At 49.3% G+C, this 17,733-nt stretch overlaps 1 protein-coding gene across 1 annotated transcript in view; it reads right to left on the bottom strand.

The window, feature by feature from the left end:
* The window catches only part of dip2ba (disco-interacting protein 2 homolog Ba), a 69,388-nt gene that overhangs the window by 22,026 nt on the left and 29,629 nt on the right, over positions 1–17,733 (bottom strand). Inside the window, exons 2-17 of the mRNA XM_061257612.1 lie at positions 16,995–17,066; positions 15,128–15,292; positions 14,472–14,597; positions 13,730–13,930; positions 12,571–12,702; positions 10,965–11,084; positions 9,900–10,097; positions 8,557–8,648; positions 7,960–8,070; positions 7,283–7,406; positions 6,910–7,019; positions 6,653–6,755; positions 5,292–5,356; positions 4,690–4,783; positions 4,189–4,308; positions 3,413–3,527 (exon numbers count right to left, since the gene is read on the bottom strand). Of these exons, the coding sequence (XP_061113596.1) occupies positions 3,413–3,527; positions 4,189–4,308; positions 4,690–4,783; positions 5,292–5,356; positions 6,653–6,755; positions 6,910–7,019; positions 7,283–7,406; positions 7,960–8,070; positions 8,557–8,648; positions 9,900–10,097; positions 10,965–11,084; positions 12,571–12,702; positions 13,730–13,930; positions 14,472–14,597; positions 15,128–15,292; positions 16,995–17,066 (1,948 nt within the window). The remainder of the gene's footprint in view (positions 1–3,412; positions 3,528–4,188; positions 4,309–4,689; positions 4,784–5,291; positions 5,357–6,652; positions 6,756–6,909; positions 7,020–7,282; positions 7,407–7,959; positions 8,071–8,556; positions 8,649–9,899; positions 10,098–10,964; positions 11,085–12,570; positions 12,703–13,729; positions 13,931–14,471; positions 14,598–15,127; positions 15,293–16,994; positions 17,067–17,733) is intronic.

Raw genomic sequence — 17,733 nt, 5'->3', positions numbered from 1 at the left:
ACTGCAGGGGAAGTCTCAGGTGACAGTGGGTGAAAGTTTGGGGTACTGCAGGGGAAGTTTGGGGTGCCTGTGGGCGAAAGTTTGGGGTACAGCAGGGGAACTTTGGGGTGATGGTGGATGAAAGTTTGGGGTACTGCAGGGGAAGTTTGGGGTGACGGTGGATGAAAGTTTGGGGTACTGCAGGGGAAGTTTGAGGTGCCTGTGGGCGAAAGTTTGGGGTACTGCAGGGGAAGTCTCGGGTGACTGTGGATGAAATTTTGGGGTACTGCAGGGGAAGTCTCGGGTGACAGTGGATGAAAATTTGGGGTACTGCAGGGGAAGTTTGGGGTGCCTGTGGGCGAAAGTTTGGGGTACAGCAGGGGAAGTTTGGGGTGACGGTGGATGAAAGTTTGGGGTACTGCAGGGGAAGTTTGGGGTGACGGTGGATGAAAGTTTGGGGTACTGCAGGGGAAGTTTGGGGTGACGGTGGATGAAAGTTTGGGGCACTGCAGGGGAAATCCTGGGTGACTGTGGATGAAAGTTTGGGGTACTGCAGGGGAAGTCTCGGGTGACTGTGGATGAAAGTTTGGGGTACTGCAGGGGAAGTTTGGGGTGACGGTGGATGAAAGTTTGGGGTACTGCAGGGGAAGTTTGGGGTGCCTGTGGGCGAAAGTTTGGGGTACTGTAGGGGAAGTCTCGGGTGACTGTGGATGAAATTTTGGGCTACTGCAGGGGAAGTCTCGGGTGACAGTGGATGAAAATTTGGGGTACTGCAGGGGAAGTTTGGGGTGCCTGTGGGCGAAAGTTTGGGGTACAGCAGGGGAAGTTTGGGGTGACGGTGGATGAAAGTTTGGGGTACTGCAGGGGAAGTTTGGGGTGACGGTGGATGAAAGTTTGGGGTACTGCAGGGGAAGTTTGGGGTGACGGTGGATGAAAGTTTGGGGCACTGCAGGGGAAATCCTGGGTGACTGTGGATGAAAGTTTGGGGTACTGCAGGGGAAGTTTGGGGTGACGGTGGATGAAAATTTGGGGTACTGCAGGGGAAGTTTGGGGTGCCTGTGGGCGAAAGTTTGGGGTACAGCAGGGGAAGTTTGGGGTGACGGTGGATGAAAGTTTGGGGTACTGCAGGGGAAGTTTGGGGTGACGGTGGATGAAAGTTTGGGGTACTGCAGGGGAAGTTTGGGGTGACGGTGGATGAAAGTTTGGGGCACTGCAGGGGAAATCCTGGGTGACTGTGGATGAAAGTTTGGGGTACTGCAGGGGAAGTCTCGGGTGACTGTGGATGAAAGTTTGGGGTACTGCAGGGGAAGTTTGGGGTGACGGTGGATGAAAGTTTGGGGTACTGCAGGGGAAGTTTGGGGTGCCTGTGGGCGAAAGTTTGGGGTACTGTAGGGGAAGTCTCGGGTGACTGTGGATGAAATTTTGGGCTACTGCAGGGGAAGTCTCGGGTGACAGTGGATGAAAATTTGGGGTACTGCAGGGGAAGTTTGGGGTGCCTGTGGGCGAAAGTTTGGGGTACAGCAGGGGAAGTTTGGGGTGACGGTGGATGAAAGTTTGGGGTACTGCAGGGGAAGTTTGGGGTGACGGTGGATGAAAGTTTGGGGTACTGCAGGGGAAGTTTGGGGTGACGGTGGATGAAAGTTTGGGGTACTGCAGGGGAAATCCTGGGTGACTGTGGATGAAAGTTTGGGGTACTGCAGGGGAAGTTTGGGGTGACGGTGGATGAAAGTTTGGGGTACTGCAGGGGAAGTCTCGGGTGACTGTGGATGAAATTTTGGGCTACTGCAGGGGAAGTCTCGGGTGATAGTGGATGAAAATTTGGGGTACTGCAGGGGAAGTTTGGGGTGACGGTGGATGAAGGTTTGGGGTACTGCAGGGGAAGTTTGGGGTGACGGTGGATGAAAGTTTGGGGCACTGCAGGGGAAGTTTGGGGTGCCTGTGGGCGAAAGTTTGTGGTACTGCAGGGGAAGTCTCGGGTGACTGTGGATGAAATTTTGGGGTACTGCAGGGGAAGTCTCAGGTGACAGTGGATGAAAGTTTGGGGTACTGCAGGGGAAGTTTGGGGTGCCTGTGGATGAAGGTTTGGGGTACTGCAGGGGAAGTTTGGGGTGACTGTGGATGAAAGTTTGGGGTACTGCAGGGGTAGTCTCGGGTGACTGTGGATGAAATTTTGGGGTACTGCAGGGGAAGTTTGGGGTGCCTGTGGATGAAGGTTTGGGGTACTGCAGGGGAAGTCTTGGGTGACTGTGGATGAAAGTTTGCGGTACTGCAGGGGAAGTCTTGGGTGACTGTGGATGAAAGTTTGGGGTACTGCAGGGAAAGTTTGGGGTGACTGTGGATGAAAGTTTGGGGTACTGCAGGGGAAGTCTTGGGTGACTGTGGATGAAGGTTTGGGGTACTGCAGGGGAAGTTTGGGGTGACTGAGGATGAAAGTTTGGGGTACTGCAGGGGAAGTTTGGGGTGCGGTGGATGAAAGTTTGGGGTACTGCAGGGGAAGTCTTGGGTGACAGTGGATGAAAGTTTGGGGTACTGCAGGGGAAGTCTCGGGTGACTGTGGATGAAAGTTTGGGGTACTGCAGGGGAAGTCTTGGGTGACAGTGGATGAAAGTTTGGGGTACTGCAGGGGAAGTTTGGGGTAACGTGGATGAAAGTTTGGGGTACTGCAGGGGAAGTTTGGGGTGACAGTGGATGAAAGTTTGGGGTACTGCAGGGGAAGTCTTGGGTGACTGTGGATGAAAGTTTTGGGTACTGCAGGGGAAGTCTGGGGTGCCTGTGGGCGAAATTTTGGGGTACTGCAGGGGAGGTTTGGGGAGCCGGTGGAAGAAAGTTTGGGGTACTGCAGGGGAAGTCTCGGGTGACTGTGTATAAAAGTTTGGGGTACTGCAGGGGAAGTTTGGGGTGACGGTGGATTAAAGTTTGGGGTACTGCAGGGGAAGTTTGGGTGACAGTGGATGAAAGTTTGGGGTACTGCAGGGGAAGTTTGGGGTGACAGTGGATGAAAGTTTGGGGTACTGCAGGGGAAGTTTGGGGTGCCTGTGGATGAATGTTCGGGGTACTGCAGCGGAAGTCTTGGGTGACTGTGGATGAAAGTTTGGGGTACTGCAGGGGAAGTTTGGGGTGACGGTGGATGAAAGTTTGGGGTACTGCAGGGGAAGTCTCAGGTGACTGTGGATGAAAGTTTGGGGTACTGAAGGGGAAGTCTTGGATGACTGTGGATGAAAGTTTGGGGTACTGCAGGGAAAGTCTTGGGTGACTGTGGATGAAAGTTTGGGGTACTGCAGGGGAAGTTTGGGGTGCCTGTGGGCAAAAGTTTGGGGTACTGCAGGGGAAGTCTCGGGTGACTGTGGATGAAAGTTTGGGATGCCTGTGGATGAAAGCTTGAGGTGACTACAGGGGAATATTTAAAGGAGCTACAGGAGAAAGCTTGCCGTACCTGCGGATGGCGACAGTCATGGCTTCAGGGGAGGTGGCACAGGGACAGATGACCTCCGGCTTCAGGCCATGGCTTTGGAACACGTTGAGGAAGGCGTCACATGATGACACCGACCCTGAAACACGCCCACAAAACAGTGAAACAAAAAATTTGCATAAAACATGCCCACAAAATAGCAAAGCAGCATCTAGTTACAAAGTCTCAAGACCTCCACCCACTGAGTACCAGACAATGTGGCAGAGGAATACAGCTGAACTTCGCCACAGTACAGAGCATACCGCGACACGGCTCACATGACACTCTCCCACGTGGTATCAAATCAACAGCACGAATGACATGCACTTCTGAAGCTACTGATAAAATCTCTGACTGACACAACCCTGAAGAAGACCTAATGTAAAATTGATACACATAGGTCTTTTATCCTTGTTCTAGGCCATTAAAGACTTATACATATTTCTTCACCCAGAGACCAAGTGCCATGGTGTTTTTCCTTGGAGTTACAATTTTCTAAAGTTTATTCACTTTTCAGAGGTGGTGTTTGCTCAATGGTTATTGTTTACTATTTGCCTACCTCCCTTATACCTGTCATTCCTAGATTTCTAGATCCAAGCAGCGTTTGTTTAAAAGATCCAAGCTGTTGTTTGATGACAGGAACAGTAATCTAGGCAGCTGTAGCCTTCAGGCTCCACGGTTCCTAAGCTTATAATTTCTCAGCTCTCTAACCTCCCCACCCCAGCACTCCCCCACCCCGCTGCGACCCCGGCGTGACTCACAAGGGTTGGCTCCGTCGGCCACGATGAGCATGCGCAGGGAGGCCAGGCTGATGTCCCTCTGCTCCCGGTGGGCCATCATGGCCCAGTGCAGGTCCCGACACTTCACCAGGGCCACCCGCGCTGCAGGGGACCAGTTACACATCATGTGTGTGTCTGCGCATGTGTGTATCTGTGCAAGCATGTGTGTGTGTTTGTGTGTGTGCGTGCATGCGTGTGTATCTCTGTGTGCGTGTATGTGTGTACGCGTGTGTCAGAGAGAGTGTGTGTCTGTGTGTCTGCGTGTTTGCGCATGTACGTGTCTGTACAAGGGTGTGTGTGTTTACATGTCTGCGTGTATGTGTGTACAGGTTTGTTTGTGTGAGTCTGTCTCCATGTGTGTCTGATTGTGTGTGTGTGTGTGTTTGTGTGTGTGTGTGTGTGTGTATGCGTGTGTATCTCCGTGTGCGTGGGTATGTGCGTGTCTCTCCGTGTGCGTGTGTGGGTGCGTGCCAGCATGTGTACCTTTGTGGGTGTGCACTCTCTGTACCCAGGACAGGGGGCAGGCCTTCATCACGGCGTAGGGAACACTGATGGTGTGGATCCGGTTCATCACGCTCTGTAACAGCACATGGATGCAGAACACGCATGTTCAGCTCCTAGGTCTGCGCAGTCTCCCATGGCAACAACAACACTGGAGGATTTAGACTGATTTTTCTGCCTTCATTTACACCTCCTGATTAACACAGGTGATCTTCGCATGCTGAATTACATCTAATTATCTTTTGCCACTGACACCGGCAGATAATTACACTAATTATCTTATCATATACTGACACAAACTGTAATACCAATGTCCAGAAATACTAGAAAATGCAATGCATCCACCAAAACAGGCTTTCTTTTCATTAGATTACACACAGCCCTCTCTAAACAGTCTCCTCCCTGAGTGCAGCTCACTGGGGTTTATGTAACCATAGTCATTTATATTTTACTCGCATATTTGAATATAAAGTTCAGCTATAGGTAAAATCTGAAATCCTGCAGGCCTCAGCATTAAAGAAGCTAGGGGGTGATCAAGGTCAGAACCAATCAGAGCATAGCACAGAGCAGGGGGCTGATCTTACCGTCAGAACGCCATGCCACAGACCCATGTCCTTCTTACAGTCCAACACGTTGACCAGAGTCTCCCCTGGGAAATAACACACGGATATCAAACATGAACAGTTGGATATAAAACACAGACAGACATCAAACACAGATAGCAAATACAGATGTCAAACTCAGATGTCAAACACAAACAGACATCAGGTACAGTTAGCAAACACAGACATCAAACACAGATGTCAAACACCAGTGGATATCAAACACAGTCAAACATCAAACACAGATAGCAAACACAGACCTCAAACTCAGATGTCAAACACAGACAAAGACAGTGGTTAAGGTACATGAACAGGACCCGCATGTACCCCCAAATGCTCCAGGGGAGGATTGTCTCCTGCTTAGTTTAATTAACTATACATCGCTCTGGATAAGAGCGTCTGCCAAATGCCATTAATGTAATGTAATGTAATATCAATCTCAAATTGATATCAAACACAGATATTAATGGATACCGAAGTCAGACAGATAACATAGACAGACATCAAACACAAATAGCAAACACAAACAGATATCAAACACAGACAAACTCAGATGTCAATCACAAATGGATATCACACACAAACAGACATCAAAAATGGATATAAAACAAAACTTGATTTTGTCAAGTGCAGTGTGTCACCATATTCCTCATTGTGGCAATAAGTACATAAACCCACATGTATGCAGTTTCCACTGTTTTGGTGTAAACATCCCATTTATTAATTTAAAGACTAAAACTCAAACTAAAAGCTCTACTTCTCTAGCCAAAAACTAAATTAAATTAAAATGAAAACAATTTTTACTCAACTTAAAGTGCTGTGAATCTCAGAGCACACAGATAAAGTCTTACAGTATCTATTATTCAACAAACGCAGAGTTCCAAGGCCTTCCAATAGACAAGGAACAAGTGCTGAATAATTCACCATCTGCTTAATTGGACTCTGAATGCACTCCCAACCCTCCGCCTACTTCCTCTGTCCTCTCTCCCACTCCAACCCCCCACTCTTCTGTATATCACTGTTGTAATGTGTGGTTGTTTGCGTTACTGTGACCAGTCTGGCCTTTCTCATCTGACCTCTCTCATTAACAATACACTTCTGCCCGCAGAACTGCTGCTCACTGGATATTTTTAGTTTTTTGCAGCATTCTCGTCAAACTCTAGAGACTGTCTAGAGAAAATCACAGGAGATCAGCAGTTCTACTGGCAAAAACATGTTAATGAGAAAGGCAGAAGAAACCAATAACAATTTAAATTAAATACCTAAAATAGTGCTCACTGATTGTATAAAAATAGTATCAGTGTATTGGTGCAGTAGATAGCAGAGTAGCAGAGTAAACTCACCCTCGCAGTAGTTACAGGCCTGGGTCAGGGCCTGGCAGTGAGTCAGCATGGCCACCTTAGACACAGCCACGCCCATTACTGTACCTTCCTTACTGGCCTTGTACTGAGAGAGACAGACACACTGTCAGAGTCTGAACACACATACGCATACTGTATACACACATGCACACGTGCACACACACACACACACACACACACACACATACACACACACACACACACACACACACAGACATAGTATGTGTCAGGTTTATCACCTCGATGTAGGCAGGGTCAGTGTTGGCAGTGGGAATATGAGGCTGCCAGTCTTTGGACTGCTTGGTCAGATACTTGGAGTCAGTCACCACCCACTTCAACCGTGGCCAACCTGTGGGAAACAAAACCAAAAAACGTCACCAGGGTGGCAGTGTACACTTCTGTCATACTCTATGAAGACTCTTAACCACAACTACTCCTGCAATTAAACTCTTATATTACTGAATAATACATTTTTAAACAAGTAAAACAAGTGGTTGTTAGCAGCAGCAGGAGGAAGTAAAGGAGAGCCATAATGGTAGGCCCAGTGAAACTAGCAATAGACAGCCACAGTTGCGAGAATAGAAAGGGAGAGCCATAATGGCAGCCACTGACCTTTGAACTGTAGTATTTCTCCATTGGGAGTCTTCGGCAATCCCTTCAGACACACTTCGCTGGTCAGGGCCAGGCTCACGCCACAGCTCCCCAGCAGGAAGCCGATCTGCTGACTTCCTGCGTCCTGTGTAGACAGGAGAACGCGTCAGAGACAGAAATTGATGACACGGTTGACACAGAACGCACAGATTCAGCTCCTGCACTAACACACCCACCAAGCTGAGCGGACCCCACAGGTGCAGTTTCACCAGGAACATCTGCCTCCCTCACAAAGTCAGAGCATAAATATTCACAATATTTCCTGCTGACCGGTTGCCTGCATTGCACACTCCAGCGCTGGAGTGCTTTTAGCAGTGAACATTTCCACTGTAAAGATGCAGCTTAGAGCATGTACTGCAGATGCTGCAATGATTTACTGTAGTTATTTTACTGTCATTGCAGTCTACTAAGATTTACTTTTACCAAGTGTGACCTGAAATTATTCTACACTAATTAAATTAGCTACTTAAGTCTAGCTACAGAACTTTACATGAGTGCTACCACCCCCATCCCTGTCACTTCTCTATAGTATTGGCCAGTTTCTAGGTTGGCTGAGTAAGCCTGCATTGGGAAGACTGCAATCCAGCAGCAGTACCACCCGGCCCCGCCCGACCTGCCCGTCGCCGTGGAAACCCTACCTTGCGGGACAGCGGCACCTCTATGGGCACGGGGATGACCTCGGCCAGCAGGCAGCCGTAGAACGCCACCCAGAACATCCCTGGGTCACTGTTGGGGTACACCAGCGCCACCTATGGGGCAGGAATGCACACAGTCAGTCCACATCAATCACGCAGTCACCGTCATCTGATCATCCTTGGCCTGAATAACACGTACTCCTGCACTAACAGGCAGAGTTTTGGTCTAGTCCATTTCAATTCAGTCAAGTAAGTAAATTAACTGAAAGTCAATAAATTGACTGAAAACCCCCCATACAGTAGCGATTTTTTAATTTGTGAATTAACAGAAATGGACATGGCATGAGCTTAAATATATCTGTATCAGAATTGGAATATCACACATTCATTTTATACATACAAGGAATTATTTGAAGGGGGGGGGGGGAGCACAATGAGAAGTATAAACAAATCAGTACATAGGACAGTAACTTTGGTATAAGCTTTGAAATGTACATCAAATTGCACATGTTGTGAGTTGTGATAATATGTGCATGGCTTTTGTAGTCAGTTTCATAAATCTGTACCATATGAAAATGAAATAAAAGACTTAAGTCTGACCCGATCCCCTGGCTTCAGGACAGGCTCGTTCTTGGTTCCCAGTTTGTTGAGGAGGGTGAAGGCCAGTTTGAGACTGCGGCTCCAAAGCTTTCCTGTGAGAGAGAGCAGAGCTGGCATTAAACAGGGCTCTGTGAGAGAGAGCAGAGCTAGCATTAAACAGGGCTCTGTGAGTGAGAGACTGGCATTAAACAGGGCCCTGTGAGAGAGGGCCTGGCATTAAACAGGGCCCTGTGAGAGAGGGCCTGGCATTAAACAGGGCCCTGTGAGAGAGAGCAGAGCTAGCATTAAACAGGGCTCTGTGAGAGAGAGACTGGCATTAAACAGGGCCCTGTGTGAGAGAGCAGAGCTGGCATTAAACAGGGCCCTGTGAGAGAGAGCAGAGCTGGCATTAAACAGGGCTCTGTGAGAGACAGCAGAGCTGGCATTAAACAGGGCCCTGTGAGAGAGAGCAGAGCTGGCATTAAACAGGGCTCTGTGAGAGAGAGCAGAGCTGGCATTAAACAGGGCTCTGTGAGAGAGAGCAGAGCTGGCATTAAACAGGGCTCTGTGAGAGAGAGCAGAGCTGGCATTAAACAGGGCCCTGTGAGAGAGAGCAGAGCTGGCATTAAACAGGGCTCTGTGAGAGAGAGCAGAGCTGGCATTAAACAGGGCTCTGTGAGAGAGAGCAGAGTTGGCATTAAACAGGGCTCTGTGAGAGAGAGCAGAGCTGGCATTAAACAGGGCCCTGTGAGAGAGAGCAGAGCTGGCATTAAACAGGGCTCTGTGAGAGAGCATAGCTGGCATTAAACAGGGCCCTGTGAGAGAGAGCATAGCTAGCATTAAACAGGGCTCTGTGAGAGAGAGAGAGAGAGAGAGAGAGAGAGAGAGACTGGCATTAAACAGGGCTCTGTGAGAGAGAGCAGAACCAGCATTATCCAGAGCTTTCCTGTGAGAGAGAGAGAGAGAGCAGAACTGGCATTATACAGGGCTCTGTGTGAGAGAGAGCTGAACAGGGCCTCCTGCCGTGTACAGCCTGTCAGAACACCGTCACCCTCGCCGCTCGGCACGGAAACACAAACATCAACAGCCAGGAGCAACTCAGGAAGTACAGCATCGGCACTTTCCTCTGTGCTTATAAGGGCAGACCTTCAGAATCTCTCCTATGGGAGGGGGGTAGAGTAGGTTTGGTGTGAGTCAGCCACAGCACTGCAGTCACAGCAACATTAGTTCCACTAAACCTGGGATACTCAAATTTGGTAGGGTGTAAAACTGGCCCCCCTCTGTAGTACTTTAAATACAGTAGGGTGTAAAACAGTCAGTGGTTCATAAATGAGTGCACAACATTTTTGGGCTCTGTGGCTCACCATAGGTCAGGGTGTAGAGGGGCTTGCCGGTGATGTCCAGGGCGGTGAGGGCGGGGCTCTTGGCCTGTGTGGCCCCCCAGCGCGCCAGGGCCGCCTGCAGGGCGGGGGGCCAGTTACTGACCACGCCCAGAGGCTCTCCCTTCACTGGGATGATCTGACGGCCCTCTGGTTTCGGGGTGTTGGGGTCCGGCTGGGGGACTGTGGGTGAGAGGGGAGAGAGAGAGAGAGAGGATGGAGAGATGGAAGACCAGAAAAGAGAGTGTCAGACATCCGGATGCTTGTCAGTTCAGTTATTCTGATATCCTCCATGTTAAACCTGCTCCTCTCTACTACAGCACACTGTAAAGTAATGCTCCTCTACTACAGCACACTGTAAAGTAATGCTCCTCTACTACAGCACACTGTAAAGTAATGCTCCTCTACTACAGCACACTGTAAAGTAATGCTCCTCTACTACAGCACACTGTAAAGTAAGGCTCCTCTACTACAGCATACTATAAAGTAAAACAGCAAACAACCCCATACTGAGGCTGTAAAGGCTTAAAATGACAGGCACAGGAGAAACTCCCAGGGAAGAGTGTATGAGGGGCTGTGAGTGACAGGTCTCTGTTTGTTCTGTCAGAACACCATGAGAAAACACAAACCTAAAACAGGCGGAGCCATTATGTGCCACCAGGCAACCTTTGGTTTAAACTCCCTGGGGTTTGATATATTGTTATAGGGAGTTTTTGATCGAAAAAGAAAATACACTTAAGTAACCTGAACAGTTACAAAACGCCTTCAAAGGTTGTATGTGTGCATGTATCTCCACAACATTATGTGCAATCTTATTTTTGGTCTCAAATATTTCCAATGCAATTTCCTATGGTACAGAAACACCTGTGAAATATCCGTCATTGTACATAAAAACCACCTGGGTCAAATTAAAACATACACTGGCATTTAAAAAGACCCCAGAAGGTTAACTCGTATCTCTTTAAGCCAGTCAGTCACAATAGTGGGGGCATGAGCGTGGTGAAAGCATGGCCGTGGCAGCAGGGCTGTCCGTCACCCTCTCTCTCTCACCCTCTACGATCTCCTCGGTGTCGTCCATGAAGAACTCGCTGAGCGGGGGTCTCTTGGGCCTCTTCAGCGTGTTGAGCAGCTGCTGGATCTTAGTGGACACTCTGCTGCTGACCGGGACACCTGAGCGGGGCAGGCAGGAAACCAGTCACACACGCATGCTCACCCTACGTGACACGGGCGCACAGGACGAGGGCGACGACACGCAGGAATGAGTGGAGAAGCGCACAGAGCACACAGAGGTAGGGTCTGTCAGGGAAAAGAGCTTCTGCAGCGGTGTCTGCAGCACACACAAATGCACACACATGCACGCACACACACGCACACCCCCCACACACTCACGCACGCACACAAACACGCACGCACGCACACACACGCACGCACACACACACACACACACACACGCACGCACACACATGCACACACACACACACACACGCACGCACACATGCACACACGCACACCCACGCACGCTCACACAGACACGCATACAAACATGCACGCACAGGTTTGCTCGCGCACGCACACACGCTCTCACACGCACACACACGCATAAGCACACGGAAGCACACACATACACACGGAAGAGCGCGTGCGCGAACACAAACACACTGAAGCGCACACATACATATGGAAGCACACACACACACACCTCAAACACACATTAACTCTCTCTACACACACACTCTCTCTCTCTTACACAGCCACACATACACACATTCTCTCTCTCTTGCACACACACACACACACACACACACAAACACGCATGGACTTCCCTGGGTCCTCTTGTACAGTTGTGTTTTACCTTTTCCTATAGCCAGTAGTAATGAAAGTCACACAGGGGTGAGAGAGACCAGGGGAGAAAAAGTTTTTTGTTAGAGACATTATCACATACAGTCCATCAATTCTGTCATTTTAGTATGAATTAGAGTGAGATACACACATATGCACAGACAGACCTGTGCCTACAGTAAATGTACATGCGCTGCACATACAGAATCACACACTCAATCATACACACACTCACACAAGTCTCCACCATTACACTCTCACAAAAATACTCCCACATACATACAATGTTTTTTTTATGGCGAAGCCTCATGATAGGCTAAGGCCAGTGGCCTATGAAATGTATTTCCATGCCATTATATGCCTGGGTGCCCGCATCCATATTACGTGTTTATTTAAGGCCCTGTTTAAAACGCAACTGAAAAATATTATACACTAGCTCATAGGTTTCTGTATGGAAAATTCCTTTAGCGAAAATATGAATTATAAGACAAACACACTCCCTCTAACACACTAGGAGGCCTCAAGAAAGCCGATGCACAAAGCCAAATCCACGAGGCTTTAAATGAACCAGGGCCAAGACCAGAGAGCAAACAAAATGGCAGCCCGAAGAAAACAAGCAGCAGGATTTTATGCAGAACCACACACAAGTAGAGTACAGCTTCAGCATTACCCATTTCGCTTCATTTTAAACTAAGACTGCTTCAATTTTCTCATTTTTATTCAGCAATCAAGCCAATAAAACACAGAGAAATGAAAGTCAATGATAAATAAGGTGTTATGGTGATGGGGTCAGGGGTCAGAGGTGAGGGGTCAGTACCGTCTGCCGTGTCCATCATGCTGGAGCGGCTCTGCCCTCGGCTCATGCCCCGCACGGGAGGGGGCAGTTCCATGTGGGACCCCCTGTCCTGGGGCGTGGCCGACGTCACATCAGGGGGTACACTGCTGTTCTCTGCGGCAGAAGCACATGCACTTACACTCAGAGACAGACCCAGGTGTGGTGTGCAGGTGTGTAGGGGTACCTGGGCGGGCGTGGCTGTAAAGGTGTGTAACGTGTAGTTGTAGGTGTACGTGTGTAGAAAGACTAATTTAGAAAGACTAATTTCTGACAATGTGTCTAAGTATACAATTCCAGATTTTAATAAAGGGCATTTTGATAAATTTTGGTTACACCGTGTAGAAAATACAGAAGTGTTAATACAAACATCCCCCATTTCAGGGCACCATAATGTTTGGGACACAGCAGTGTTATGTAAATAAAAGTAGTCATGTTTGGTATTTTGTTGCATATCCTTTGCATGCCAAGACCTCCTATCAACATCACCAGAGGCTGGATATTTTATTTTCAGGTTGTTACAAGGAATACTCCTTGCCTTTGAATGGATCTCTCTAGATTCAGCTGTAAATTACTCTGATACAGTATGGAACACATTTGTTGGTAAATGGCTTTACGTCAGGGTTTAGGGTCCAAGGTATCAAATGAGCGTCAAACCACCATGCTGCTGCCGTAGATATGAAAATGATTGTTTCTCCTGAATATCTTCAGTTCAACAGGAAAACAGGTGGGTAAAGTGTATATGTGTAGCTGTGCAGGTGTGTCAAGTGTATATGTGTAGCTGTGCAGGTGTGTAAAGTGTATATGTGTAGCTGTGCAGGTGTGTAAAGTGTATATGAGTAGCTGTGCAGGTGTGTAAAGTGTATATGAGTAGCTGTGCAGGTGTGTAAAGTGTATATGTGTAGCTGTGCAGGTGTGTAAAGTGTATATGAGTAGCTGTGCAGGTGTGTAAAGTGTATATGAGTAGCTGTGCAGGTGTGTAAAGTGTATATGTGTACATGAGTGGCTGTGCAGGTGTGTAAAGTGTATATGTGTACATGAGTAGCTGTACAGGTGTGTAAAGTGTATATGTGTAGCTGTACAGGTGTGTAAAGTGTAGATGAGTGGCTGTACAGGTGTGTAAAGTGTATATGTGCAGTTGTACCTATGCGGGTGTGTGCCAGCACATCGGCGAGGGCGGAAGGCGGGGGTTTGCCCTCGCTGTGCGACAGGGTGGAGGAGGCGGAGGAGGAGGTGGAGGAGCCCTGCAGGGAGCGGTTTATCCAGGAGTCTGGGCTCTGCAGCCCCTGGGCCTGCCCCGCCCGTCTGCTCAGAGAGCTCTCATCATCCGAGCCCGAGGACGAGTCTGAGGGGGAGGGGTATTCATTAGACCACAGGCTGAAGTCAGGTAGGAGTACAGGCACAGAGGTGAATTTTCTGTTTTTCTTGCTTTCTTGAGAAGACTCTAAAACACACAAACACAGACACACAGACACACACATGCGGCTAAAGTGTCAGACTGGCCCCTTTAATTTGAGGGTATTTACATCCATATTGCATGTAGGAATTTCTTATACATAGTCCCCCCCATTTTACCAACAGTATTTCTTTCTCAGCTTCATGACTTGACTATCATTGGCACAACTCTGGTCCTCATGTTGACACCAATAACAGACTCCAAAGGAACTCAAAAGCCTAGAATCAAGGCTAGATACTGGGGGGGGGGGTATGTATAAAAAGGGAAGTGATTCCTACACACATCACCTGATAAGATGTAAATACCTTCAAATGAAAGGGGAGAGTCAGCATGTGCTGTCCAAATGCATATGGACTGCACAGACACACACACACACACACACACACACACACACACGGGGACAGGGACAGGCGCAGGGGCGTGGGGGTACCGGGAGGGGTGCAGTTGTCGGCGGGGGACTGGGCGAAGGCGGAGCGGCGTTTGGTGGGCATGGGCAGCGCCATCTTCTGCTCTCTGTGCTGCGCCAGAGCAGCCTGCACCGCCTCCGTGTGGATGTCTGAGAGAGAGAGAGAGAGAGAGGGAGAGGGAGAGGGAGGGGGGAGGGAGAGAGAGGGAGAGAGAGAAAGAGAGGGAGAGAGGGGGGGAGGGAGGGAGAGAGGGAGGGAGGGGGAGAGAGAGAGGGAGAGGGGGGAGGGAGAGAGACGGGGGGAGGGAGGGAGAGAGAGGGGGAGAGAGAGAGAGACAGATGGACAGAGAGACAGAGAGAGGGGGAGAGAGAGAGAGAGAGAGAGAGAGAGAGAGAGGCTGTTACCCACCTACAGTAAAAACAAAAAAACAGCCCCTGAAATCAAGCCCACTCAGTGAGTTGGTACTGAAGTCAACACTGCATTGTTATGACGCTCTAAACACACCACACACAAGCTGAGCTCATGAAGCACCTTTAGGCTTCTGTCAGCGATACAAAGCCCCAGTCCAGGCTCAGCGCTCACAGGACGGCCGTAGAGAGCGGAACCGCCCAAAGCCCCGGCTCACGGTCAGGGCGCTGAACGGCGCTCGTAGCTCGCGGCAGGAAGTGAGGCGTCTCACCTGATCTGTAGCGGTCGTCCCGGGCGCCCCCGCTGCGGCGAGCTCGGTGCCGGCGGGCCGCGGACGTGGAGACGGAGGTGGAGGAGGAGGCGGAGGAGGGAGCGGGGTCCGGGGCGGAGCTGGGCCCCGGGGTCGGCTGCTCGCTCTCGGGAGACGGTTCTGCACCTGGGGGGGCAGAAACACACGCTCAGGGACACAAGGTTCAGTCCCGCGTCGAGAGCTGATGCCGGCGTTCTGCTGCTGCCAGGGGCGCTTCAGTTGATTTGAGTCAAATTCTTTATCGATAAAACTATAAGCAAACATAATATAAAACATAGCATGTGAAGGCCAGTTTATAGTCCAGCTACAGAGTGTTACTGAAATGAAATTGCAGAACGTTCATGAAAGTTCTACTGACGTAGACTGTGGATGTTGTTCTTGGAAAAAAATATATAAACACACTTGAGTCGCCCAGAGTATAAACCAAACGCCGCTGTGACCGGCGACATCCATTGCACATCACCGGTCACAACAACACTCTGCGGTTGGACTATACACTGGCCTTCACACAGAACCCAGAGGACGACACCTGAAGGTGCCACACAAAACCCGTATTTTAAGTTTACTTCCGCCCTGTACGCAGACACGGTGAGATAAACGCCCTTTCTCAGTGAGGGCCCACTGCATTTGAAAAGAGCAAACGACTTGTGAAACACAGTGTGGAGCGCGTCTGTGTGATGCTGCAGAACTGCAGGGTCTGTCTGACGGATTTTCCCAGGTTTCTGTTTCTGACTGTCATGCGGGGGAGGGGGAGAGGGGGATCACCAGGCCACAGACCATATGACTGACGGTCAGCCGCCACGACCGCTGACCGCAGGAGGAGAGTGCGAGGCTGCTCAAACTGCGTGTTACAGGAACTGCGAAACTGATGTGTGTGTGTGTGTGTGTGTGTGTGTGCGTGTGTTTCTGTGTTTGTATTTGCTTCTGAGAGTAAAGCGTTTTGTGAGTGTGTGAGTTGAAAAAAACCCCAGCTCAAGCTAGGTTTTGAAACAGCTCATAGCTGGTCATTTCAAGCTGGTCATAGCTGGATTTTGCAGCAGGGGAGAATGAGATTAGCCGTGTGTGTGCGCTGTGAGTGTGTGTGTGTGTGTGTGTGTCAGCTGAAAGTGTGGGTTTCAGAGGACAGAGATCACACCACGGCAGCAGCTAAAACTGGAGCCAGAAGTCTGAGGCCACAGTTCTGCTTCCTCTTGCAGCTCCAGTTATGGCTGTTTATACTAATGAAGGAACAAACAGGAACACAGTCAATAAAGCCAGCACTCTGCACTCTTGGCCAAGAGTGTGTTTGGTTTTCAAATGCGTTGCAGCAGCTAATGTATCTGATCCTGGGCTTAAATCCATCAGTCTAAGAGGAGACACTCTATTAGGGAGATATTTCAGTTTGTCTGCTCCACATAATGCTCAAGCCTCATAAACAGGTAATTTATCGATGTAATTCTATCTATTGCCACTAGAGAGCAGCACCCAACTACAAAACTTTCGGGGAGGGGGGGGGTCCTAATAAACACAGGTCAAGGCACTACTATGCCGTGGTCTATACCCAGAGTGATTTCCTCAGTGAGGTGACGCCTTTATTTACTCAGACACCTGGGCAGGAGAAGGAGACTCCTTATGGCAGCCCATCAAACGTGACATCATCAAACACAGCCCTCACTGCAGCTAGCTTCAGTTCTGTTACTACAGGAGAGAGAAATCTCACTGCTGAGGTACAACACAGGAAACTGGGCAAAGAGCATTATTTAAAAGAGAGAGAGAGAGAGACTGAGAGGGAGAGAGGGAGAGAGAGAGAGAGAGAGAGAGAGAGAGAGAGGAGAAACAGGCTTCTTACTTGGGGTTGCCGAGACGAAGGGGGCCAGCAATTTTGCCCTTTTCTTCTCATAGCCCTTTTGTGTGATGTCACCTGAGAAAGAGAACACAAAGACCCAGTTAATCTCTGACACACTCACACACACACACACACACACACCCCTCTACACTTCAGGAGTACGGCAGAAATACACCTGAGGAGTGAGGCTTCAGGAATTTTAATAATCACCTTTATCATAGCTTGTAAAAAAAACTAACGAAAGAACAGGATAAACACCCCTGGTAACGTCCTGTAGGAAAGATCACATTATTTTATGGCTTATTTTGCACGCATGGTCCCAGTGCCCCAAAGCAGTACACAGCTGCTCTGGTTTCAACAGAAAAATGGGAATGTTCAGGGACTGCAGCTGCTCAGCCAGACCCCCTCACAGAATTCAGCTAAATGAGCGTTTACTGAAAGAGTGAGTCTGACGGCAACTTTCAGCCTAAATTTGAAGTTTGAGTATAGGAACAAGAGAGTGAGCGAGTGAATTAGTGAATGCAAAAGAGAGTAAATGAGTGACATAGCTCTGCAGGCCTGGGGTTGCTAAGCCACAGCCAAAAACCCTGAGAAAAAAGAGTGAAAACTCCCCATCGGGCACCCCATTGGCTGAGCTGGGAGAGGGAGGAGACTCCCGGGAGGTGCAGGTCAGTGCAGGTCAGAGAGAGGGTAGTCAGTGCCACTGTGACTCATGAGCTCAGCTGTTCCTCTCCAAATCTGC

This window comes from Conger conger, chromosome 10, assembly GCF_963514075.1.
Source record: "Conger conger chromosome 10, fConCon1.1, whole genome shotgun sequence".
Classification (NCBI taxonomy): domain Eukaryota; kingdom Metazoa; phylum Chordata; class Actinopteri; order Anguilliformes; family Congridae; genus Conger; species Conger conger.
This window is presented reverse-complemented; position numbering and strand designations above follow the sequence as displayed.